This window comes from Anser cygnoides, chromosome 23 (genome assembly GCF_040182565.1).
Source record: "Anser cygnoides isolate HZ-2024a breed goose chromosome 23, Taihu_goose_T2T_genome, whole genome shotgun sequence".
In the NCBI taxonomy this organism is placed as follows: domain Eukaryota; kingdom Metazoa; phylum Chordata; class Aves; order Anseriformes; family Anatidae; genus Anser; species Anser cygnoides.
The window spans coordinates 7,769,452-7,795,683 of record NC_089895.1 but is presented as its reverse complement, the minus strand read 5'-3'; the positions used below and the strand labels follow the sequence as shown (position 1 = coordinate 7,795,683).

The window sequence follows — 26,232 nt, the reverse complement described above, 5'->3', positions numbered from 1 at the left end:
AGTCCGTTACAAATGGGTTTTTGCTCACGCGGGGAGCACCGGGCACTGCTGCCCAGCTCCTGCTCCCCCTGCTCCCCTCAACGCCTGCACCTGAGCATCCTGCGTGGTGCTGAGTGAGGGGACCGGGGCACCTGCAGGGACACAGCATCGCAGAGACCTCGGGGAGCCCGAGAAAGGGGTGCAGAGGGAGGGCGAGCATGGGTGGAGAGCCTGCATGCACCGCGGGCTCTGCTGCCTCCCTCGGGGAGATCCCGAGGGACCACAACGGTGCCAATGCCCCGGTGATGAAAGCAGCCGCCTCGCCAAGCCCCCGCGTCCTCCTGCAATGCCTTCGAGCGCAGCAGCAAGACGGCTTTTAACAGCAAGCCTGGATAATGAGGCTGCTGAAACACGCTTAGGCTTTTTAGAGTGAATTATGAGCCTATCCAGGGGAATTTCAGCTTTTCCAGTAACCCTCTGAAAGAGCGTTACAGTAACCTGAGCAAGAAGCAGGCCAAGCGTGGACGAGCTCCTCCGCATCAGGTGTGGTGGTTCCCCCGAACAGCACGGTACAACTCTGCCTACACGCATCTCGCCCCTGATTTCGTGAGAGTCTGAACCAAACGATGCAGCCGCAGGCCTGAGACTTTAAAGAGAGGAGGAAACCAAAGATCACAACTGGCAGATTTTTTTTTTATCTTTAAAGTTTACAAGGAAATATAGCATCAGAATCCTAGGAAGATTAAATGAAAAAAAAAAAAAAGATAGTTTTCCTAAACTAATGAAGTCCTTGAGCTCTCCAACAACAACTGCTAATAGTGGTTCTATCTCAACGGAAGAGGCAAAAGCAATTCTCTTCAACTGTAATTTTAAATATAGATTTGAGGGTCTTTCCCATAAATCATGAAGTCAGATAGAGACTGTGCATAACGATAACTTGTCAAATGACAAATAAAACTGATTTCAAACACCTTAAGAAACACTAATTCAGTTTGCAAGGCTGTAAGCTTCAGAGGAGAGTTCAGCACCTGCATGAACCACCAGCCACTTTAAACCTTCGTCTGTGGTAACCATCTCTGTAAATCAGTTGCACCAAATCTGAAAATCACACAGGGTTGAAGTGTTTAGGGTTTTTGTCGTCCATTTAATATAGCAAACAAAACAACAGGAGCTTGTCTGGGCAGGGATCTTCTGCAGGTTCACTCGGAGACAAATGACATCCCACGTGGGCCAGGGCCAGCAGTGGCCCAGCTGGGACAGGGAACAGCTACAAGGAGCCGGAGGAGGAAAGAGCAGCAAACACCTGCCGGCCGGACAGACGGACAGACAGGGCCTGGCTGCTGGCAGGGCGCTTGCTGTGAACCCAGACAGGGCTGGCAGCAGACTTGCAGTGCCTGCCGTGCTCCTGCACGTCGCAGTAACACCCCTACGTGATGAGCCATGTACACGCGAAGTGTGGGCATCCATCACTTTTATTCCTCTTGCACAGTCCTGAGACGCCTCTCGCACTGCCATAAGCTACCACAGCACAGAGCTGCGATTTCAAATGCAAATAATAGCCTATGCTGTTACACTCCTTTACAAAAGATATTATTTTAATGGTTCCCTCCTTGAATCCCTTTTCCCCAGCGGACCAAAGCACTCCAGGCAGACGCGTTATTGCCACGGAAAGCAGAGTAACACCCACCGCTGCTCCAACGCTGCAGGCTGGCTGCACCCTCAGAGCCCAGCCAGATCTCACCTGACTGTGATCACCACTGGATTAGCCTTCATTTAATGTCCCCAGGGGGTGACAAGGCTCAGCCAGCACCTTGTGAACCAAGGAGCCCCCAAACCTGCCTGCACGTCCCCAAGCAAAGCCAAATCCATGCAGCCCGCGCACAGCACCACAGCCTCCTCCCTGGGCTCAGCTGCAGTGCGGCCTCTCTATGGGGAGCATCTCAGTTCTCCAAAACAAACGGACAGGAAGACCATTGTCATCTCAAATGCCCTGCTCTTTTCAGTGGTTTTCGAACTTTTTATTCATCTGTAAAATTTCTAATTAACTGAGGTAACTAACCAATGTTGCATGAACTCACACTGAGAATATTACAGTCAAATACATAATTAAAAATTTCTGCTGCGCTGGTTCCTTCCATCAGTTACATAAGTTACCGCACATACTGCAAATGCCACAGCCAGAAACCCCATTTCGATGATTTCCGTTCCGGTAAGCGCTCCGGCCGCGAGGCGAGGCAGCAGCAGTGCCCTGCCCCGCGGTCGCTGCTCCCCCACCGGTAGCAGGGGACAAACTGGGGACGGAGGGACCCTGAGGGGGGGGGGACCCCCTGTCCTGAGACCCCCGCCAGCCCTGGCGCAGCCCCCGGTTCCCCCAGCAGCTCTCCCTCCGCAGGTGCTGTTGGAGGAGCCGTGCAGGGCGGCCTGGCTCCGCTGGCAGGAGGGGCTGCAGCCGGAGGGGTGCTGCGCTTACCTGGAGGGGGGCACGCACTGGGCTCTCCCCTCCTTGCAATTAGCTCTGGGATTATCCTGCACGCAGCTAACGGCTGCTGGAGATCCCTGCGAGCACTGGGCAGCACACAGGCCAGCAGCCCACACCGTGCATGTCTCCCCCCGGCTGCACCGAGCCCCCAGCAGCAGCTCAGGACCCCCGGCGAGCTGAAGCCCCGGGGGGCACCGTGCGCCCCCCGCGCAGGGAGCCGGGGCCGGGGGGATGAAAGCCCAGCCAGGCGGTGCTGTGCTGCGTGGTGCTGTGCTGTGCTGCGTGGTGCTGTGCGGTGCTGTGCTGTGCCCCTGCTCTGCTTTGCCCTGCTCTCACAGCAGGCGCCCCCCCGGCCGGCACGTACCTGCTGCAGACGGGGCTCCGGAGGACGAGCGGCTCCCCGGGGCCCGGCGGGGCTGAGCGGGGCAGCCCCTGCCCTCGGCCGGCCCCCGAAGCCTCCCCCCAGCCCCGCTGCGAACCACGCGGGCCCGGCCCAGCCTCCTGATGCTCCCCACCCGGGTGGGGACGGGGGGCAGCCGGGGGCCGGGGGGGGCCGGGGGCAGCTGGTCCTGAGCCCTGCGAGCGCTGCACGGACCCTTGGGGCTGCGGGGAGCTGCTGCTCCGGCCGACGCGCCCAGCTGTAATTGCGTTTGGCTGCTAAAGCGGCGCGGTTTGCTTTGCGGGGATCTTCTTGCTTCACAGAGCAAAGGGTGCTTCGGGTCCCGCTGGCCGTGGAAAAGCCCTGCTTGCTAGCGAGCGTGGCCGCTGCGCTCCCTGCCCAGCCCCACCGCTGCTTCCACGCCGCCACACCTGGCTGCTCCCTGCAGTTCACGTGTGCGCCTCGCCCGGCTTCTGCTGCACCGTGTGCGTTACGTTCACGCTTTCGCTTTGCTTCCCACAGGCCCAGGAACGGGTCTGCGGGAGGGTTTCCGTGTTAACATCCACGCTGCACGGTGCGCTTGCATGTTACGTGAGAGCACTGGTGGCGGTGCGGGGTCCCTCGGCTGCAGGAGGGATTTATTACGCGTGCACTTCGCAGCCATGCAGCGCGTACAGACACAGATCCTACAGCCGTGGGGTACCTGTGGGGCAGTGCCCCCGCTCCCGGTGGCGATGCACTTTGAAACACTGTCTGAGCCCTCAAGCAGTGCGTCTGAGCATCTGCGCGAAGTGTTGGTGCCGCGCGTTGGTGCCGTGACCACTGGAACTGGAACACCCCCTGCCCGGGGCAGCCGCACCTCCAGGATTAAGCGCTGGTGGGAGAGAGCTGGCTGCCAGCCCTTCCTGGCAGCACACGCGAGGGGGGGACGGGTGCTTCTGACTCCACTCGAAATCCTCTTTAGATCAAAAGGCATTTGACTCTGACTAATTTCAAAGCACCTTCTCGCATCCCCAGCCCAATCTCTCGGCTTCCTGGCAGAGCACTAATCCCTGCTGCTGCCGGAGGGTGCTGATCGCAGGCTGGCACGTCCCTGCCACTGTCCCTGTCCCCATCCCCAGCTGCAGCTGCACTTCAAGGGCCCCTGCTCGTGCTGCTTGGCAGAGCTCTGAGCACGAGGGCACAGAGCAGAGAGAGCTTTGGGCACCCAGAGCAGCTCCTGCCGCTTGAAACGGGCTGTGGAAATCTCCCCCCTCAGCTCTTGCTGCTGCTTCATCCCAGCTTCTCCCATCCCTTCCTGGTGTCAGGGCTTTGTAGGACGCATCCATGGAACCACAGCCCCGGGGCGCCGTGCCCGTCACACCGCTGCGTCGGGCACTTTGCTCACGGGGAGCCTGGATGCAGGCACAGCCTCACAGGGGAGCGTTTTACAGCTCTTCACAACAAATTATTTGAGGGTACTTTAAACTCTAGTGCTATTACCCATTATCTGTGCCTAATTTTCCGTTCCATCCCCTAACATTTCAATTTCCCCCTTCACTGATCTCCTGCTTTAATAGTTCTTCCAAACTTTGTTTAAGTTGAGAAGTACCCATTTGGTGCTGTTCCTGCTGCCTCTCCTTCCGTTCTCCACCCCCTTTCCCCCATCTCACATTTTCTGCTTGCAGACAGTCTCTTTTTCCTTGTTTCCCTGGGAATTTCCCCGCTGGCACTGCTGCTGCTGGCCCTGCTGCGTGTCCCCGCTCGGCCCCCTCGCAGGGAGCCCCAGCTGGACTCTGGGAATGGATGTCTCGGACCTTGAGATCCCCTGTTTCTTTTCTCTTCCTCATTTTGTAGTCCTGAAACCTAGCCCAAGCTAACAATGCGCTTTTCTGTCCCCAGAGTGCCTTGAGTACTGTGCTTGGACAGAAAACTGTTCAAAATCAATTCAGAGGGTTAAAATGTGGTCCAGTGGTCTCCAGAAAGCAGCGCATCTTTTTGGCCTTTTGTCCTGCCGCTTTGTTTCCTCATTAAATGTGCTGAAGACTTTTGGTTTGCTGCCACTGGTGAGTCTGTGCTGTCTGGTTGCTTCCCAGGACCCCAGAGAAAGGATGTTCCCGAGCTCCGGCGCTTGCTGCTCTGCGGGATCGAGCTGTCACCGGGCTTTGATTCCTTCCAGCAGTGTCTCACCAGGACTCGGCTCGCTCCAAAGGGCTCTCTCACGGCTCGCCAGTTTTCCCTGGCACAGTCGCCCCAGAGGCACGCTGCGTCAGGGCGCAAAGGACGGAGCTTGTGCTGCCGGGGAGGTGCCCAGTGCTCGTCCCTCACAGCACAGCCGGCTCCTTCTCACCAGTCCGCGAGGGGAAAAAGAGCTCTGCAGCAGGCTCAGGAGGTGATTTCCTGTGCCCCTGCTGCTTCGTCCCCGATACCCTGCTGGTTCACACCAGAGAATCTGGGGGGTCACTGCCCTGCCCTCCGCTCTGTTCGAGGAGAGGTGGCATCGAGAGTTTGGGGAATCAATTATTTGACACCAGACAGTGTTAAAACCTGCCAGCCTTGAGAGTAAAGGTGTTATTTGCGTTTTTAATGTTAGCTGTGGCTCTCGTTTTCCAGCCACTCACTTCACCTGACATGCACAAGAAGTTGGTGGGAAATGGGAGCACAGCTGAGCACGCACGAGCCCAAGGAGCCAGCTCCTGCCCCTGTGCTGTGTGGTGCATGGCTGCAGAAAAACCCCAGTGTCTCTGCCCAGGAGGGTCAGATTTTGAGAAACTGATTATTTATATATACAGAAAAGAGATAAGGTTCACTGTCTTGTGTGGATTTTTATATATTTTTTAATATCTTTAAGAAGTACAGGAAAGCCACGTCTCGGTTTGCTGATAAACCATAAAATAAAATGGGTTTCCCGTGAGTGCACTCGCTGTGCAGCCGGTGGGACGGGCAGGGCTCTTGGTGGTCAGGGGGCAAGCACCGGGGGATTCCCACCCTGTGTCCGCAGGGACAGGTGCTGCGTGGGTCCCTCTGGTAGGCAGCAGCATGCGCATCGATACTCACCGACAGAGCCAAGCCGGAGGAAAGCCAACAGTGGCTCACCAGCATCATCCATTCCCGGCCAGATTTGCCTCCTGCCTTTCCAAACCCCAGGAGAAAACAGAGCAGAAATCACAGCGTGAAGGGAGGAGAGGCTTGCTGCGGACTGCAGGATGGTTCCCACCTGACCGCCTCATGGGTTGATTGAAAGCAAATTGGTCAACGTGGGGCTTTTCTTTATCAGGGACTGTGATCGTGGCTAATTGCGTCAATGTACAGGTTTATGGGCTGTTACACGAATATTGCTCTTCTCATGGCTTCGCAAAACCATTTAATAAATGGGTCTGGCCGCGATCCACTGGTATGTTTATAGCTGTTGGTCTGGACGTCAGCACGGAGTCCGAAGCAAGAGGAAGGAAAATACAAATGAGATATAGATAGGGAAAAAAAAATAAATGTCAAGCTGTGCATTTTATAGGCTGAGGGCAAAACGCTGGCCAGCCTTTTAAACTCTGAGAAGCAGGGGGAGATGTGTCGGGGGTCGGAGGTTCGTGTCTGCAGAGACCCCTGAGCTGGGAGGCGAAGGGGGGGGTCAGGAGAGGCGGCTCAGAGAGAGGCACTGAGCTGTCAGCGAGTGGCTCTCACTGTTAAGGTAAAAGCAGGATGAGAGTTGGCCCCTATTGCTGTCATGGACAGAGCAGTCCTTGGGGCTAACACAGAATTTTTCCGTGGCTGAACTAACATCGTTTCTCTATTGCCTGTCTCAGGGAACTACAGCCCCGAGGCCATACGTGGGCCATACCCCGCAGTGTTCCCCGCTGGAAACACCGCAGTGCTCCCCAGGCAGTGACACCGAGCGAGGTGTTTCTGCCCACCCACAGCCAAAGGACAGAGCGGCTCTCTGGCAGAGGAATCAGCTGCTCTCTGATCCAATCTGACAGGATTCAATTGTTGCAGGAGGAGAGTGGTCAGCCGTGCCTCAGCCCTTGGACAGGTCAATAAACGCTGCACCCGAGGGGGCACCTCTCACCCACACCCCTGGGCGCGCTTCCCTGCGCCTCTCAGTACAGGGCCAGCCCTGACTATCCCCCCCCAGACCCCTGCCATCCCATCTCCCTGCCAGTCCTCCATCCCGCCCTGTGTCAGCCCACATCCCCTCCTCTTCAAAATCTGCACGGGAAGGATGATTATAACCCCAAAGGAACTCGGGCAGCGTTTGGGTCTGACAAGGAACTCAGATAAATGTGAGTTCTCAGTTAATATCTTGCTTGCAGTGTGAACAGAGCTACAGGAACAGTGAGGATTTCATTCGGGTAAGTTTATTAAAAATATATAGACGTGTCACTCCTGGCAGAAGTGAGCAGGTCCGAGAGTCCCAGGGATCAAATCACATCAGCGTCAATAAACCCCAAGATTAGCTCTAACACCAGCCTGGCATTTGAATCCTGCTAATCATATCAGCTTGGGCTTCCCAAGTCTTCGTCTTAATAACCCCGGCTGGGCACGAGCCCCGTCTTCAGACAGGAGCTGCAGCCCGCTCTTCCTCCCCCTTCCCACCGCCCCTCCTCCCCTCCCCGTTTCCCTCTGGGTGAGCAGTTGGGTTTTTGGAGGGACCCCCTCATCGACCTTCCCGTCCCGAAATCCGTGGCTGCCGGCACCTTCTGTGCCCTTCTCCACTGCTGTGCCTTCGGGCTCTTCCTTTTCAACGCATTTCTGCCATAATTCAGCTCTCTGCTGAGAGGCTTTGCTGCTCCAAACCGCTTATTACCACAAATTGCCTCGCAGTAATAAAACACTCTCCCCACGCTCGTTATGTTTTGGGCGTGCCCGGACGTCTCCGAACGCGAGACCCGCAGCCAGAGCCGCAGCGACCTGGGCACCGTGCACATGAGCCCCCTCGGCCCCCGCAGCGGGGCTGGGATGGATTTTGGCTAAGCCTGGTGCGGGCTCGCCAGCCCACGCCGCAGCTGCCGACGGCCCAGGGCATTGCATGGTGCTGGGAGGAGTGGGGGACACTCAGAGCCACCCCACCTGGGCAGGACACCCCTGTGGCACCCTGCTGCCTGCCCACGGACACCCAGGGATACCCACGCACATCCCACCCCTCTCCCCGTCCCCTCTGCTCGAGGCCGTGTCCCTGATCCCCAGCGATGCCGTGCCCCCACGGGAGCTAATGGCACTTAAAAGCGGTGTGAAACATGGAGATCTTGGCTGTGAGACCCATCAGCTCGCATGATGTACTTAAACTTTTAATAAGAAATAGCACTCAATATAGCACATTTCCAGCATTTATTGAACTGAAGTGCCTTCTACTGCTTCAGTGCTGAGCCCTGAAGCCTGTCCTGGATGATTTAAGAATGATCCATCTGGAAAATGATGCAGACAATTTGTTACATCCAGCCAGAGAGCCATAGAAACCACAATAACAAGCTTAAATGATTTCAGCCTTGCTAAATCACCCAGCCCCAGCCAATCTCCCTCAGAGCCACCGCGAGCGCACCGCAGAGGGGTCACCGCCACCGCTCACAGCTCCTCTTCCCCGGGCTGATGCTCCTCTTGCAGCCCAGCCTGGAGCCAGGAGCCCAGCTCCGCCGCACGTCTTGCAGGGCACAGGGACTGGGGACCCCTCTCCACTTTCGCCCTTCTCCCTCTCCTCCCTGCTACCAAAACAAAACAAAACTAAAAAATAAATAAATCTCTATTTGCTACTAAGAAACTGCAACCAGATTTTGAAAAGTTGCTCGGTCGGCTCCTCTTTCTGAAGGCAGCATTGTTGCATGTTGATAGTTACTACCTAGCCCTGGATAAATCAGGGATCCATTTTTCAAAATAGCATGTTGATTGATGCTTAAAATATCTCCAGTAATTACTTCGCCCCGGTATAATTATAATAATTAAACTTGGATAATGCTTAGTCCTACTTTTTAACAGAACTGTGCGCTGCGACATCAGCGCGCTTGTGTTTTGTTTTCAGTCTCATTTTGCAATCTCACCCTGCTGCTGGGCTGAGTCAGCCCGCAGCGGTGGGCGCCGCTCCGCAGGGGGCACCACCCAGCGGCCCCCAGCCCCGGAGCTCAGCACGGGAGCAGGATGCGTGCCCTTCGGCTGTCATGCAGAAAGCCAAGCCCCACTGCAGTGCTCCATCATGGGGCATGAGCACGAAGCACAAAAAGTCCCCAAATAACAGCCCAGCGCCATGCTGGCCGCTTGCTCCTGCAGCCCTATGGGCTGCCCGTGGCCATCGGAGGCTGCAGCCTGTGCGAGCGACGCACAAATGTATGGCAGCGGCTGCTCCAGCCTTTCAGCTCCTCCTTGGGCTCCAGCATCTCCCGGCTCCCGGGCTGCACAGCTCAGCACAATATTTCTCCTTTGTTCTCTCACAGCAGCGACGCTTGCAACAATTCAAGCTGGTGAGTACTTTTCCGGCTGTGATGAATAGCAGGGAAAGGAACGAGATCCCGACACTGTATTTCATTCCCTGAAATCCCACTTGTATCTGGAAACGAACCGAGCGCTCAGGCTGATCTATGCAGCATCAGGGCCATTCGCATTCTGTTAGCTCGTACACATCGTCACGGTGATTTAAGATGGCAATTTGGCCCTAAAAAGAAGAGCATCTCGCTTTGTCCCTCCCTATTTTCCTATATATTTTCCCATAGAAGAGAGCTTTTGGGAAGAATTTCGGCAGACTGGGGACAGAAGCATCCCTGGCCCTCGCTGCCGCATGCCATTAGGCTGCTCGTTTGACGCAGAAGCCAGGAAGCTCCGCAGCACTGCAGGAAGGGCTTTGCCACCGCCTGGAACTGCAACCAGCAGTCAGCTGTGCCGAGCCGTCCCTCTGCCTCCTCGGTTTATCCCCGCTCCAAAGACACAGGCTGAACGGAGGCTTCTGCCCCTTTCTAGGTCAGATGGCGCTGAAGATGCTGTCCTCCTGTCCCTCGGTGCCTGGGGAGCGGGGGTGATGCCAGCAGGAGCGCAGCAGGGCCACCGAAGCTGTCCCAGTGCCTGCGAGCTCCGAAGGGCCCCTCCGTGCAGCTCCCCATCCACAGGCACACTGCGTCCCGCTGCCGTCTGTCCCGCCGGGCTCCTGTCTGTCTGTCTGTCTGTCTGTCTGTCTGTGCCATCAGAGCGCAGCTGCGCGGCCGCGGGGCTGGCCCAGCCTGCAAGCTCGACAGCCCGAGTGTGAATTATCGCCGTCCCTATCAGCCGGGATTTGCATACAATAAATATCATTTTAATACGCATCTGCTGGCGGCAAAAATCTATCTTTATGTAAAACGTGTATCTAGGTTAAGCTATTCCATAATGCCTGCTTACCTTATTGCATAGCTGTTTATTTAAAACATCATTAGTGATGTTTAATTAACTCGCTAACTGTCCTATTAAAGTTAAATGGCTTCCCTCTTTCCAGCACTTTATCCCTTTCCCACTGCGGCTCTGTGGACCTCCAGTGTCCAACTGGTGCCAGCGGCTCCCCCCGGCAGGGTCACTTCTGCAGGACACACGTGTCCCCATGAACCCAAGGACCCCGCGTGGTTCTGCCTCTGCTACGGGGTCTCAGGCCGGTGCTGAGCTGCTGGGGACCCCGAGGCGCTCTTGGTGCCTCTCCAGAACATGGGGCACGGCCGTACCGACGGTGTGGGGACGGGCAGGGTCCGGGGTGGGCAATCTGCTGTCAGCCTCCCCAAAAAGGCCCTTGTGCAGCAGGGTGGGAACAGCAGGTATGCGGCAGAGGTACACAGCAGCACGAAGCGGTGCCCGTGCAGGATGCAGCCCCGCTGCCGGCCCTGTCTGCGCTGTCCGCAGGGGCAGCCCCGGCCCCCAGAGGCCCCTGTCCCCCCCGGGGCGCAGGGAGCGCGGAGGAACCGAGTCACGAGCCCGCCGCGCTGTTCTCATATCAGTTTTAATAGCAACATCAGAGTACTAAATATACACAGGGAAATCGGTATAGGGTCGCATTTACAGTGCTTCCAAATACACAGCTTCGAAGTACAGAGACAAATTAAAAAAAAACACTCCGGAGTAAAATAGTTCACCCGTGTGGAACCGCAGCCAGCCGGCGCCCCAGCCCCGCGCCCTGCCCGGGCTCACGAACGGAGGAGCAGCGCCACGAGGGTCGGGCCGGGCCGCCTGGACCACGGGAGGCTCCCACGGGAGGCTCCCACGCTCGGCGTCTGTCCGGGCAGCATCCGCGCCGCGGCCGTGTGCGCCAGGACGGGGCCCCGGGGACGTGCCGCCGCACGCAGGCGCGCGGGGCCGGTGTCTCGCCTCGCAGAATTTTCCCAGAAAAAAATAAAGAAGTACTCGGTGATGTAAAACCGGTTACAAAGTAAAAGCTGTCTCATGTTAGAAAATGTTTTTTTTTGCAAAATAAAAATAAACTGTAAACTTCGCTGTACATGTCCTATCAAACAAAAAAAATAAACCCCTCCGAACCTAAAATAGAAGAATCTGGGTCAGGAATCTGTGCCCTTAGTGTACATTTTTGTGCAACGTATACTTTTTCTCAAAGTAAATATTATCTCCACTCATGACACTGTTAAAAATGTACCTACAAATGCTGAGAATAATCCTTAAAAATGCGTGACAAGCATTATATGAGATCTGGAGACCGAACCGGACCCACGGACGTCTGAAATGATGAGGGATTTCTTGCTGGTTTTGAAAAATCACTTACAGATTTTATAGCTGGTTGAACGAAAATTCCAACCACATTCATCCTGAAATGGGTGGGCTGAGTTATTATATATATATTTTTATTCTATTTTATTTTTTTTACAAAATATATAATATGTGTAGAATATCTACTATTTAACTACCATTTTAGCTGAATTACCGTCCTTCGTAACAAGCTGCCAACGGAGAAGAGGTAACCTGAAATCCGTCTTTGCAACGCTCTTTTTCATTGTTAAGCCTGTTTCTGCCGTCGCTGTTCTACATTTCTGCCTACGCTGGAAACAAATTCGAGTCGCGAGAACCCTGCAGGAGTGCTTCTTCCGAACGGCTTTCCAATTACATCCGTGATAGGTTGCCCATTTCTCTAGCTGGGAAGACAGAACGAAGGCAAACGCTCGGGTTCGGAGAGATGGGCAGCTACCCGGGGACGTGCACAAACCAGGGCTTGTTCTCCCCTCTCCTGCTCGCTGCGACCCTCGCCCCCCATCTCTGCTGCCCCCGGCCTGCTGCCCCCCAACGCCTGCCGGGGGTGCCCCCACCTCCAAATTGACGGGACCGGTGGTTGTCCCCGTGGCCTGCCTGCTGCCAGGGCACGGGGGGGCTCCGCCAGGGGCTGCCTGCCCTGCGCAGAGGCCAGCAGGCGTTCCCGGCCCTTCGGAGGGCACGCGGGGAAGGGGCTTGTTCCCATTCCCCCTGACGGGGCAGAGCCGCAGCAAACCACAAGTACGCCACTACACGGCTGGGGGGGGGGGGTTACAGCCTTTCGGCAGCTGTGATCCGTTTCTCGATAACTGCTAAGGGACTAAGAAACCCATAAAGCGAACCGAAAAGAAAAGAAGCTAGCTGGAAGCTTATGGCAGAGCAAGTACCCAAACTCTTTTTCCAAGCTGCCAGACCTTGGACCAGCAAGTGGCCGCACCGAGCGCGATCCGACCCGCGAGGGCGAAGCACAATGCGCCCAGCACGGCGCTGCAGCGGGTGCCACCACCCCTGGGACCCCGGGGATGTCGCAGGGGAGCGGCGCCAGCCCCAGCACTCAGAGAACCCCGGCACAGAGGATGCAGAACACTGCGCCGCGTTCAAGGGTGGAACATCTCCTGCTGCCGATGCAGTGCTGCTTGGCTGGAAAACTGGCTCAGCTGCTGAATGACAACAGAAAAATCCTTTCTCAAGGCCTAATTCTCCAAATGCGCACGAGTCCTTCTCGTCCTAGCACAGGAGCCAGACCCCGCTGCTCAGGCAAGCAGTTCCAGCAAATCCCGAGTACCTGGCGGCACGAGCATCTGCAAAACCTCCCCTGTTATTGCTGAGTAAGCTTTGGGCTGGCGCAAGTCAATGAAACCTGGAGCAATTACCGCCAGCTCAGGACGAAGCGTTTTGTGCTGAAAGGGCAGCAGCTGAAGGAGTCCGTTCGGCGCGACAACCTGTTGCTGCAGCAGCCAAAAGACCTCGGGGCAAGATGAGGTGGCCGCGACGTGGCAAAGCTAACGGGGAGAACGCGCCTGCAAGTACCACGCCTGCCTGCTTTTTTCCCTCATCTAAAAGATCTGCTCAACAGGTCGATTCCACGGAAATACAGCTCAGTGTTTTCATTTCGGGATTGGTTTTTTTTTTTTTTTTGGCTTTCATTAATAGCAGGGGATGAAATAAACACGGTTCATTTCTATTTACTACAAAAAACATTGGGGTGCTAGAGTCCTGCCTTGTAAATCACCACCCTTGCAGCTCTGGTCCTTCCTTCTTTCCTTCCTTCCTTTCTTACTGGCAGTTGTTCCTTTTATTGGTGTGCTTGGCATGCATAGGGATGTGAGGATTTCTCTGATAAAGTGCAAGTGCTGTTGGTCCTTATAAATAAGGGAAGATTGTGCATCTACTTTTGTCTCCTGGTTCACCGCCGAGCAGCCTCTGGGTGGCCAGAACGTGTCCTTCTGCAACTGTGTGGAAGGCTCACGCAAGTCCTGCTGTGGGAAACCTGCCCGAGCCATCTGAGGTTGGAGTTATTTGCCTTCTCTCTCTCCCTGACACACAGACACGCGCACAGACACACAGACACACGCGTCCCCCCCCTGCCCCGGGGCTCCCCCATGGGGACCAGCTCGGGGGGGGCCCCGCTCCCTGTCCCTGCCACCCCGCGGCTCCGCCTGGCCGAGCTGCTTCAGACGGCGGCTTCTCTAAATGCAGAAACACATAACGATGCTTCAAAACGGCCGGGAACGAGGGATTCGAGATATATTTCATGATGTCAAATTGCTATCAAGATTACACTGGAATACCCACAAGAACTACGCGGTGCAGCCGGCAGATACAAATAAATAGAAAGATCAATGGGTAAAGCACAACACGCAACTGCAGAGCTGGAGCGGACTGATGCCGGAGAAGTGAGACAAAGAAGGAAAATTCAAGCACTGTGATAGCAGGGAGAATTTGCACGGGCTGCACCGTTTACATCAGTAAAACACGAAAGCCCCAGTGCAGGCTGCGGGGAAGGAGCGATGCCGAAACCTCGCTGCCCCCCCCGAGGGGCTGCCCCACTCCCGCGGCGCTGGGGGTCCCTCAGTGGGGCTGGGGACGGGAGGTTTGCTCCGGCAGACCCAGGGGAGCTGCCCTGCGCCTGCTGCACCCCGAGGCCGGCAGGACCTGGCCCAGCAGCGGTACCCAGCCCCGGGGTGCGGATCTCCGTGGCCGCCCGTGCCCGCCTTGCCCAGCGCTCACGCGGCACCGCTGCCGCAGAAGGAACGGGCTTGGCCACAGCACCAGGTCCACCCAGACAGGATGGAAACCCCGCGCCTGGCGTCTGGCTGCTCCCGCCCCCCACAGCCATCAGAAGTCGAGGCGGGAGCCTCTGCACCGCGGCAGGGCGGGCTCGAGATGCTCCTCCAGGTTCATCAAAGCCACAGGGAATACTGCCAGCACCTTCAGAGACGTTTGGTTCAAATCCACGTGTCTGGCAAGGAAGACTTCTTCCCGGGACAGCTTCCAAAAACGAGGGGAAAACAATCCGGACTATATAACCCCATCAGAAAAGGACAGAAAACGGTACGGAAACAAGAGACTATGCGCAATACCAGAAGTTCCTACTTCCTTTTTTTTTTTTGAACTGCACGCTTACAATAAAGAGATGGAGCTGGATAATTAGCGGATGAGGAGGGATGCGTATCCGGATAATTCTAAAAAACTGCTAATATTTAGGAAGGGCGGTTTACAAAAAGAACTGGAGGACTTTGGTCTGAACTCTTCTGTCCTTTCCACTCACGTAACTCCGAAGCAGCACAAGGGGAAACCATCTCAGGGCCGGCCACAAGCAGACGGCTGCACCCGCACGGACAGACCCAAGCAGCAGGGCTGGTGCACGGCTTGAGCCAGCCCAGCAGGAACGGGTTTCTACCGCCGCAGCCTGAATCTGAGCCACAAAACCCAACTCCCTGGGCAGAATGTCGCCCTCGCATCGTCTTCCCCTGGGAACCTCACTGGGGATGCTCGCACTTGTCCCCTGCACAAAATGTGCAGTTCCCTTTGGATGCTCTCAGCGACCTCCTGCCCCTGCAGACCCCGAGAGCAAAGGACGGGCTCCCCAGCCTCACTGGCCTCCCTCCCAACAACAGGGATTTTTTTATGTCACGTTCAATTCACAAGTCATTCTCCAGAAAACAAATGACCTCTCCGACCCCTGCAACCCGTCTCCTGGGGACGTGTGCCAGCAGAGGTGGCAGACTGGACGGAGCACAGCACAACGGCACGGGACAGCCGTGTGCCCTCCTGCTCCTCCCGGCCGGTCCCCGGGGGGGGGACACACAGCACGAGCTGTCCCCAGTGCTCACAGCCAGCCCCGGCCCCCGCCACGCACCCACCGCCACCACGGCCCGTCACCCGCCCGCTGCTGGAAATGTGATCCCAAAACAAAAAAGAAAAACTCTATATATATGTATACATACATATATATGTTTATACATACACACACACATATATATATGTATATGTCTATCCATATATACACATATAGGTTTGAAAGGCAAGCTGCCAAAGTAGAAAACATCGGTTTAACTAGGTCATACTATGCATGTTAAAGAAATCAGACTTTTAGCCCATGACATTTTCTTTAAAAATGAGTATTTAAGATCTTCAAAAATTGCTACAGTACAAAAAGTGTTTGTGTGTGTATATATATTTTCTCTGTGTATATATCATATGTATGTATGTATATGGACCAGAATTAATGACCCCATCAGAAGAGACGCCCCACCCCTGTCCTCTGTAGCATTTCTGTGTGTTACTGACTTAGCTTCTGCTTCTCGCGAAGTCTTTTGCATCAGTACATGGCACATAATGGTATTATTGGCACAGGTTCAGAATCGTAGTCCGTATCCCAAGCTCCAGACGCTCAGTCCTGTTCCTTTCAGTTCTTCTCGGTTTCCTCTTCCTTCACGGGATTCTTCGCTCGCACGTTTTCTACTCTTCTCCAAAAAACGCGCTCTTTGAAAAATGCAGTTACCTATAGGCGTGTTCATTTTTATAAAAATATATTTGGCCCATAGAACGCTGCTCTTTGAGTCTCCTACTGGTAAACAGAAATGGTAGGTACAGGTAACCCATTATTTTTTAATTTTTTTTTACAGGTTCACCAATGGAATCCTGTTAAGGACGAAAAGAAAAATAAAGAATGAGTCAGAACAGGGAAGTTCATTGACTGGCATCAATTCTTTTACGCTGCAGGCGTGCCCGTTTTTACCTGCACCCAAACCATCGCTACCAAGCACGAGCCCCCCCACCCGGCGGTGTCCACCCTCACGCGATGGCCCGGGTGCCCCCTGGCAGGTGACAGTCCCTGGCCCCCCAGGCCCCCCCGGTTCCTGACGATCCTTTGGGACCAGCCCGCTCCTCCTGCCGCCCCGGGGCAGCCCCAGCTCAGCACGAATCGCCTCTCATCAGTTCCGAGGGCGGCCTGCGGAATTAGGATGCGGCTTCCTACACGTGGGGGGTACAGAGGAAGCTTCTGGTGAACGGTAGGAGTGACTAAGAGGCTTAGGTGTGCCTTACTGCACACTTTTATCTCCTCAGTGTGTTTTCCAAAGCGTAATTTATTGCTGATAATTCTCAGATTCTGGAGCTTTTCATACACGGGCTAAGAGCATCGAGTGCTCTGGCAGATGAGAAGGCGATGATGAGCACTAACAAGATTTTCTAAAGTTAAATGCCCTAAAGAAATCAATAGAGAATTGGTTAAGCATCAAAACCAGAAAGCCTATTGAAGTTCCTCTTAAGCTATTTATTTGCCATCTTCTGACAGATCTCTCCCTACGTAATCTTTAAACCTTTATCTGAAGACAATTACTCCCCATCATTAGTGTGGCCATTTGCTTTGTGTGTATGGGATTCTACGTATATCACTGCGTGCTGCATTACCGCTGAGCATGCCCGTGATTGCTATGTCTGAGCTTTATCTACAGCCCCGTGCACGCTGGAAGCGCTGCCCGTAGTGTGCTCCTGACATACAGGCACTAACCTGCACTGTGACCTCCGACTAGCCGGCAATGAGCATTCAGAAATGCAATATATTTTCTGTTCGAGGGTTTTTCTCCAATGCTATTTTTAAGCAAAATGCCTAGCGTACACCATCTCCAATACAAACACTGAACTAATTAGCTAGGCAGATTTTACAGAATCCTTAATCTCTTGTACCAGGGCTGTGCTGGGAATGCTGTTATTTCTCAGAAGACAAGCCTGGATTTTTTATGATGACTCATTATCTGTTAATGTTAATACAAACCATTTGCTGTTGTTAGGCAGAATGAGGACATCGCAGCAGCTGCTTGCCATGTTCAAAGCTCAGAATTACCATACAATACTGTAAATTTTAACTGTTTTGTGAAAAAGCTAGGGTCAGATCAATGTTATAATACCAGTAACATTTCAAAATCTCACAGGACCATTTCTCTAATACTGATGCTGAACATGTACGCGGTGTTGAATGAATACTATTTAATGCATGCATTGCAGGATGTAAAATTTATATTGTATTCAAAATAGCCTCTTTGTGCAAAGTAGGTCAGCGCTTGATCAACCTTACAGATTTTTGTATAATCTCATTCCATGGGGTTTTTCAGTCAAAGAGAGTGGGATTAAGGACAAGAATAATGCGAAATACCAAACTTGATTTCAGAAAGCCCAGGCCAGAGCAAAATCCAACCGAAGCAGCTCCGCTGCTGCGGTTCCCAGCCGAAGTCCAGAGCCCACGAGTGTCCCGGGACCCCACGGCTGGAGGGGGCTTGTGCAGTGCCCCCTGGCAAAGGCCAGGGCTGAGCTCCTCAGCCACCTCCGCCACCCTTTTCCTTTGGGTCTGCAAAACCTTTGCCCCTGGATTCCAAGCGCCAGGAGTCACCCCGGGCTGCCCGCAGCCCCGAGAGGCTTCGGGGACAGCATCGGGCTGCGCCGTAGGGGCTGCTCCTGCCTCCGCATCTCCACGGGCACCCGGCCTGGTGAGGGCACAGGCGTTTCTGCTGCTTCTGCCTCTACGTTCCTAACTCTTCACTCAGCTGCCTGGCACAAATGCTTTAATTGACCACTTCACTGTTCTCAGAAAACAGCCTTGGGCCACGCCACTGCTGCTGGGAACGGGCAAAGCCCCCCGCTTCAGCTGCGGAAACAGTTGATGCGCTGCCTTCTGCATAGGTGTGACATTCATCTACGAGCGAGTGCTCCGGAGGGGGTTGACGGCAGGCAGATGAAGTCTGCTGGAAAACTCCAGCAGCTGTTCACCGCGGGAGGAACTCTGCTCTTCAGAGGGCCACCGTGGTGGCAGGGACCACTCCGGTGTCACGTAAGCCCTGAGAACAGCTCATATTGGCAGGGGATGAACTTGACCTAAGGAAATAAAATCAACATCTGCTTGCGATGTAACCAGACGTGTGCTGCCAGGTTTCCTTACAAAATCCCCGTGCTACCTGCAGCTCTCTGAGCTGGAGCCCATTGCACGGTGCCGCCCCTCGCAGCCTGACCCTGCAGAGACCAAGCGGGCACCTCGGCAGCACGGCGCTCAGTGCTGAGCGACTGCCGACGGAGTGTACCTGTAAAGTCTATGTTAAACTCAAACCAGCCTCCCGGTGCTCATCTATTTAAAATTTCTGTGTGTTCTCTCAGCTCCTGCCATCCTTGTCCCTGGCCACGTAATCTGTCTTGTGCCTCAAGCTCTGAATCTACACGTTTGGTAGTACTAATTTGCTTATTAGAGAGCTAAGAGCTGTGAAGTGCCATCAATTAATACTTGTAAAGTACTCTGAGCCTTTCCAAGGGAAGACTTTTCCAGCACCAAGGCTGGTGTGGTTTCTATACCCCATGGGCTGCATGGTGCCCTGCTCAGGGGCTGCCTCGTGGCCCTCCATCCCCTGCAAACACCGCAAGGAATGGGTGGGAAACAGAAAGCTGTGACCAACCTGCAGCCTTCCACCTCTGCCGAGGTGCATCCGGTTAAAATCAGTCACCTGCAGGCGGCTTTGCTGGCTTGCTTTGTAAAGCCAGCCAGGAAAACGTTCCCACCTCCAGAGGAGTGCAGCCTGAAGCAGCCGAGAGCTGCCAAGCACCTTTTCCAGCACCCTCCGCTCCAGGAACGAGAGCTGTTAAGGCGCCCCCAGCAATCCCTGCCCGTGGCAGTGCCCACCCGGTGTCAGTACAGCGAGACCACAACAGGGGACAACCTACACGCCGAGCTTCCTCACCACCGGCAGCTACGCCATCTGCTCTCAGATGTTACCTTACACAGTGACATGGGAAACAAGAAATCCTGGTCTATGACACGTCCCGGGCAGGAGGTGCACGCACACGCTGGGACATGGAGCTGTCCTGGTGCACCCACACATCTGCGTAGGGGTGTGCGCACAGGTGTGCGCATGCAGAGAAGGGTTTTTGGACTAATTTCATTTTGTTAATTATAATTGAAACCAAACAGAACTTTATAAATAATTGGAGCATTATTACAGAGCTAATGATCCAGGTAAAATATGGATAGATTTTTCCAGAGCGCATCAATACGTGTTTCATGGATTCCATGAAAACAGGTCAATGAGAATTTCAAGGATTTAATAATGGGCCGGCTTTAGACTATTTAAAGAAATCTATTGAAATGAATGAGGACTCATTCTCTGGCACAGAATTACACAGGACCTTGAAAACCAGTGGTGGGGATTGCCTGGTTTGTACAGTGGGCAACATCAGAGCGAGTCGCTCTCCTTCAGGCACCAGAAGCTGTTGAGGACATTTAAGTGTGACTGGGTTGGGTTTTGTTTTGCTTTTTTGTAAAGCGTTTTAAGGCAAGGGACAGACTTCACAATCTACAAAGCTTAGGGTGTAAAGGTATAGTAGGCTACTGCTGTTTGCTTTCTAAGTGTGTGTCTGCACGTAAGACAGTGCAGAACCTATCCCAAACGTGTCCTGCAGCCGATCCTTGCTCACCAACACAAGCTCTCAGGCCAGGTACCTTTACACTTTTTCTCCCCTAGACAGTGGCCACACAGAACCAGAGAAATAACAAGAGATCATTGATAGATGGGGAGTAAGAGCCCGTTTTAATTGAAGAGGAAAAGCTCTCTGGGCTCCCCCCAGAAGGCTCCCTCCATGCCCAGCCCCTGCCTGCTGCCCAGCCAGGTGCGCACCTCACCTGGGCTGCCCAGACACAGCCACGAGCACAGCAGAGACCATTAACTTTTTATTCCCTTTCATTCTAATCTAATTATATCTCTGTGTTCAGTAGCTGAGCGTAATGTTAAACAGGCTATTCCGAGTAAGCTCCAGCCGGAGAAGACTGGAAATTTCATTTACACGGAATATGTGATTCATTACAGCGGGGACTTGGGACAGACCAGTTAATGTACCCGAGCGCGTGGCTCGAGCTGGCACGGCTGCCCCCCGGCCCCCATCCCATGGGGCACGGTTAAGCCTAATTGCTTTTCCCTCTGCCGCTGTCAGCGGCGCCACCTTCACCAGAACAAGGAGGTGAAAACAGCCCAAGCTAACTAAAAAAAAAAACAAAGCAAACAACAAAACAAAAAAAAAATCTGCTGGAGTGGTTTTTGCAGGTCAGATGAGCTTCAGTGCCCTGACGGGGCATGCACACAGGTTGTGCGACCCTTGAACAACGCAGACTGCCCATCACGCAACGCCAGGTTAATTACAAATCAGGCCACCTCGCAGCACTGGAATTACCATCACTTGCTGGGAGCCACCGAGGGCACGGGGGCGGGCTGGCATCAACAGCTGAGGCTGACGTTGGAGCCTGACCCTTGGGGGGCAGGGGTCCCTCTCTCTGCAGCCCACATCCACCTCAGCTCCCGACTCCCAGCTTGGGGCCGTTTCCCCCAGGGGAAAGCCGTTCGGGACACAGCTTCCCAAGGGAGACCTTTACCGAAGGCACCGCGCGGGGGCTGCTCGGAGCGGTACCTACCAGGAAACAGCCACACGGCGTCTGCCCTGCCCCGGGAAGTAAAACAGGCTTCGGCCAGTCAGCAGGAGATTTCAAACCATTTCTCAGACACAAAGGCCACAGGAATAAGATGCCGATCAGAAGACGAGGGTCTGCAGCAAGCAGAAAAATGGGCTTGCGCGTGCTGGTGCGCAACACGAGCAAGCCGCGGAGGCCTGCTGCACAAATCAGCTTTTCAGAGGAAGAACAAACCTCTGGAGCAATGCTTTCAGGGGGCTTATTGGCCTTGGAAACCAGGGCGGTGCAAAGCAGAGGAAGAAGCAGAAAAGGATGGCCTGCAATGTCATGTTTTCCCCTGTGAACAAGCACCTTGTAGCGCAGCCAGCTGGCCTGGGGACATGCCACCCACCCAGGCCACAGCAGGGCCATCCCTACGGGGGCAGCCCCAGTTCCCCCAGGTGGCAGCGATGCCTGCACCACGGGCGGTGCCGTGCATCACCTCCATGGGGCTGCGGGGAGCGCGCCCAGGCCAATAAAACCACCCAGAAAGCATCGCCTTGAGGCAGATAAGTAACGAACCCTCCCCAGCACCACGCAGATGGGGGGGGAAGCAGAGCACCGTGACCCCACCACCCATTCACACACACACAGGTTCAACGAAATGGTTTGAAAATCAGGCACATTCTTTGCCTTCCAACATCAGAGGAGACACCGCCAATACGCAGAGGAGCAAACCCCACGTCCACGCAGACGATGGTCAGAAGGGTGCCTGGTAAGTTGCTGCCTTCCAGGCTTGTGTCCCTCATGCAGCGGGACCCCGGCTGTGGGCAGCAGCCCAGCCACAGCGCACGCAGGCTGTGGGGCCAAAGCACCGGTTGCTCATCTCCTCCTTGCAAGGCTCTCCCGGTTCTCTCTGGGTTTGCCAGCAGACACGCGGGCACCACGCGGAGCAGCCAAGGGCACTGCTGCAGCGGAGCGAGCCCAGCCACAGGGAAGGGTCCCCCCGGTCCTCCCTCCTGCAGCAAGGGGCACGCAGAGCCACGGCTCGCCGGTCTCGCACCTCGCTGTCAGCTCCCATTATGCCCCCTTGTTAACGTATCATTATTTCGTGCCAGACAAATGGTTCATTTGGTTCTCGCAGCCTGCTCCTTCATTAATCACACCGCTCATTCACAACCGAGCAGCTCTTTAGGTGCCACTTAGAAGACAGCACAAATTCCGCGAGATGGATCTGAGGAACATTTACTTGCCAGAGGCGGAGGCAGGGAACTGAAAAACGTGCGGTGCTGAATGCTGTCAGGGCTGGATGAGAGGTGCTCAGGGTGAGGGCAGCTGACACCACAAGGACAGGGCACGGCAGGAGACGCCTGCTTGTCCTCGTGCAGGGGAGCAGGAGCTGAACAGGACCGGGGCAGCCTTCCCCACCCGAGCACAGGGACCCCAGTGCCGGAGGTACACGGGAACACGACGGGCATCGCCTCACCTGTTTCCATTGTACGTCGCTTTGTAATCTCCGGGTGAGTGTAATGCCTCCTCCGTGTACACGGGCACCGGCGTCCTGACACACTCGTGGGAGCACTGCAGCGTTTCGTTGTAGGCTGTGAATATGTCCAGGCTGCTGGGCACGCGGGCGGGGGTGAAGTCGGTCAGGTTCTGGCAGCTCTCCTCCTGCTGATTGATTTTGCGTTGGTGGCTGTTGCGCCGCGTGGTCCCGCTCTGCGCGCAGCTGGGGCGGTGAAGGAGAGGAACAGAAACACGACACAAAACACGGCGCTGACGCTTGAAAGAAGAACTCGCGTTATCGACCATTAATTATACATCACTCAATATTGGATTACAATTCAGGCACTTTGGAAAGATCAGCCACAATCAAGCAGTCATTTTGCTTTATTTATTTTTTTTTTTAACGATCAAATTTAAATTTTAAATATAAGGTTTTAACTACCAGAAAAATTACTTAGCAAGTCACACGTTTATATCTGCGGGAAATGAAAGCCTTATTTTAAACGAAAAAAAAAAAAAAAAAAAGCAGATGAGAACAATGAAGTTAAACCCCTTCTATTTGGGAGGCATCAAAAGGCTTTAATTATTGGGACAAATAACTCCAGAAACGCGTCTGACACCAGTGCTATTCTTCCCCAGCAGGGCTGGGTGAGCACCCTGGGCACAGCTGGTGGCCCAACGGCTAGCGGGGGCCAAAAGCCCGGGGGAGAGCGGGTGGAACTGCTCACACATGAGGTGTTCCTGGCACATTTGCTGCAGGAGCAGCAGCACCCAAAGCACACGCCCTGCACACAGCCGGCACCCACCCGCCCTGCCCAAGGGGGGCACGCAGCACCCAGCGGGAGGCGCAGACGGTGTCCCACTTGGTGCCGGTGACTGAGCGGGCGATCTGGGTCAGCCCTGCCAGCCAGCCCCTGAAGCAGCTCGCAGCGTGCTGCTCCCCAGCCCTCGCTGCTCTGCCTCTCGCACACGGGGAGCCCGACCTGCACGAGGGAGCCAAGCTCGCGCCGGGAAATGCCAGAGCTGAGCTCATGGGGTGCCGGTTTGCTGCCAGTGCCACAGCTCCCTGCGGGCTGAGCTTGCCTGCATGCATTCCCCAGCAGGTGCCCAATTCACTCACTGTAAACAAATTCTGCTCTTCACCCACACCAATCACCCTTCTTCCCCTCTCCTTTTCGGCTTCAGCGTTCAGTTGCTCGAGCTGTCCCGCTGAGCTGTGGCCTGCCAGAGCCACGGTACCCGGGCACACAAAGAGCTCCCCGGGACTGCCTGGCAGCACCTGGCACCGGCCCTTTTTGCTCTGTGGCACTTCAAACAGCCTTGCCTCTCAGTCCCAGTAAGCAAGCAAGCTTTTAATCAACCCGTTTTTCTAATTTACTTCCAGGATCAGGGACCGATTTCCCGCGGTGCCTGCAGGGAGCACCAGGCTCACGTGGGCAGCGGGGGGCACACCGCAGCGGGGCTGGGGGCAGCGGTGGTGGGAGAAACCCAGAGGCAGAGACCCCAGCACTGCCTGGGCCAGCAGCACCATGCCGCAGCAATCCTCGTGGTCCCAGAGGTGCACCAGCTGTATTACACCCAGCAACACTGACCTCAAAGTAGGCCAGTTTCTCTGGGAAAATAGGTAAAGCCACGAGTGCCTGAAGCGAAAAGCTAACCTATTTTACCAGACGCGCAGCCACGTTAAGAGAATAAATGAGAGCAAATTAAGCTAGAGGAGCACACGAGCACTCCAGGGGATGGGCACACTTAGATCTGGCACCATCCAAGGCACTGGGATGAAGCATTTCAGCCCCGGAGCTGCAGGAGAGGCCGGAGAGCAGAACCGCGGCCTGCGGAGCCACGCGGGCGCACCGGGGCGCAGGACAGGCCTCACCGCCCGCTGCCGTAGAAGGCAGGGATTTGACGTCACCAGATGACATCACTGCAGGGATCTGGCACCAGTCAGTCAGCAAGCAGCGGCACGCAAGTGCCCCCGTGTGAATTCAGGCCCCCCGATCCTCACCACCTGCTCATGTCAGACCACAGGCTTGGAGAAAGAAGTGCAGCGTTCACCCAAAGCCAGCTGGGGCGCAGGGAGCGGAGGGGGACCCTTGGGGCAGTTTCCATGTAAAAACCACTTTCTCCTGAGATGCCTTTCACAGCCCGTCTCGCCCGTTGTGTGCTCCCATCACGGAAGGCGCCCGGTGCTGCAGCCCTCGCCCCCCGCCTGCCCCAGCAGCACCACCCCGTCCGAGCCCACCACCGAGAGGCCTTACCAGTTTTTTAAGACAAGAGTTGTTATCAGAGCAGCTATGACCATGATGAGGGACACTGTAATAGTGATTATCTGATGGACCGCCAGACCTGCAAAGAAAAAAAAAAAAAAAGCATCAAAGAGAGCGGAGATGGGAACCCAGTGGCCAAAGGGTAACACTGAGCAGAGCCCACAGCCTCATGAGATGTGCCCAGCCCGGCCCAGTCCCCCCAGCTCCAGCAGGAGGAAACGAAAGCTCCTCTTGTGTGCACACCTCCGGGATGCTCCCACGAGCCCCAGGGAGCCCCATCGCACCCCCTGCCCTCCTCCTCCCAAAGCCCTTCCCCAGCACGGGGCTGGTGAGCAGCCCGCAGGCAGCGCAGCGCAATTCTCCCTCCCGCATTACATAAAATAATCTTTAAACCGGGCTTCTCCTTTTCTATCCTCTCAAGTATGTTCCTTGTCAGCATGAATTAGGCACGAAGAACGGAAGAAATGTAAAGACGCATACCCTCTGGGATGGAACGGCAAACTTGAGCGCAGCCTTGCAGTGGGTGCAGGATTAACCAGAGATAATAATTACAGTACTAACTGCTGCTCACTTAAGAAGGTCGGATGGGCTCATTTTCTCCTAATTCACCTTACACAGGGTATAATTTTGGCTCGTGTATCATTCCTAATGAGCAGTTTGGAAACAAAAGCATCTCAATGTACAGTATGTTTGTGGTTTTGTGCTGCTTTACAGTTGCAATTTCGTAATGAAATGATTTTCCTGGCTGCAGCCCAAGGATGTGCTATTTTTCACAAACAGATGTTGCAGCTCCTGATGGATGATGTTTTTAATAAATAAATAAATGTTAGCATGACAGGAAAATGAGCAGTTTTATATATTTATGTCTATATATAGATATAGATATGTATCCGTACAATACATACGTAGCGTTCCTGGCTCGTGTGGGTGTGCGTGGCAAGAAAATTGCTTCTTCCCATGCAAGAGCAGGACAAGCCCCAGCTAGCTGCCTGCAGGTGAAGCTGGTGGAGCCAGGGAAAGCTCGTGGAGCTGCCCCAATGTACCCAGCCCCGCCAGCATCGTGCCAGGAGGGTGCGAGGAGGCAGTGGCACCGTGGCCAGCCAGGGCAGCAGCCCTCCAGAGCCAGCTCAGCGCTGCACTTCCAGCAGCGGCAGCCATCTGCACCACATCTGGGTGCTGCTCTGCTGCCTTCTCGCACAGGGTAACAGTTTGGGCTCCCATCAGATTTGTTTTCTTGTCTTCCCCCTGCTCGCCCACATACCAGGGGTTTCACGTCCCCGCTGATGCCCCTGCGCTGCCAACAAGACCTGTCAGCGGAGAGAAGCCGCTCGAGCGCAGCCTGGCTCCCAGGGCAGAGCTGCCACCTCCCAGGAGCACGCTGGTGCCCAAAGCCTCCTCAGCCCACACAGCGCTGGAGAACTGCTGATTCCCCAAAGCCCGGGGGCAGGGGACCCCCGCCAGCCCGACGGCCACACAGGACAGACACGCCAGCCAGGAGCGACACCTTTTCAGGGAGCTGCAGACTCTC

At 55.0% G+C, this 26,232-nt stretch overlaps 2 protein-coding genes across 4 annotated transcripts in view; both read right to left on the bottom strand.

Annotated features, from left to right (window-relative positions):
- Positions 1-26,232, bottom strand: part of KCNAB2 (potassium voltage-gated channel subfamily A regulatory beta subunit 2) — a 289,172-nt gene that overhangs the window by 186,187 nt on the left and 76,753 nt on the right. The gene's annotated exons all lie outside the window — the stretch shown is intronic.
- AJAP1 (adherens junctions associated protein 1) overlaps positions 7,967-26,232 on the bottom strand; it is a 74,606-nt gene continuing 56,340 nt past the window's right edge. For 2 of the 3 annotated variants that reach the window (XM_066982162.1, XM_066982161.1), the window contains exons 3-6: positions 24,696-24,783; positions 22,418-22,660; positions 20,956-21,086; positions 7,968-16,154 (exon numbers count right to left, since the gene is read on the bottom strand). In XM_066982162.1, coding sequence (XP_066838263.1) covers positions 21,014-21,086; positions 22,418-22,660; positions 24,696-24,783 — 404 coding nt within the window. In that variant the 3' untranslated portion in view covers positions 7,968-16,154; positions 20,956-21,013. Of the gene's footprint in view, positions 16,155-20,955; positions 21,087-22,417; positions 22,661-24,695; positions 24,784-26,232 lie in introns of all 3 variants that reach the window. The other variant, XM_066982160.1, reaches the window with a different exon arrangement.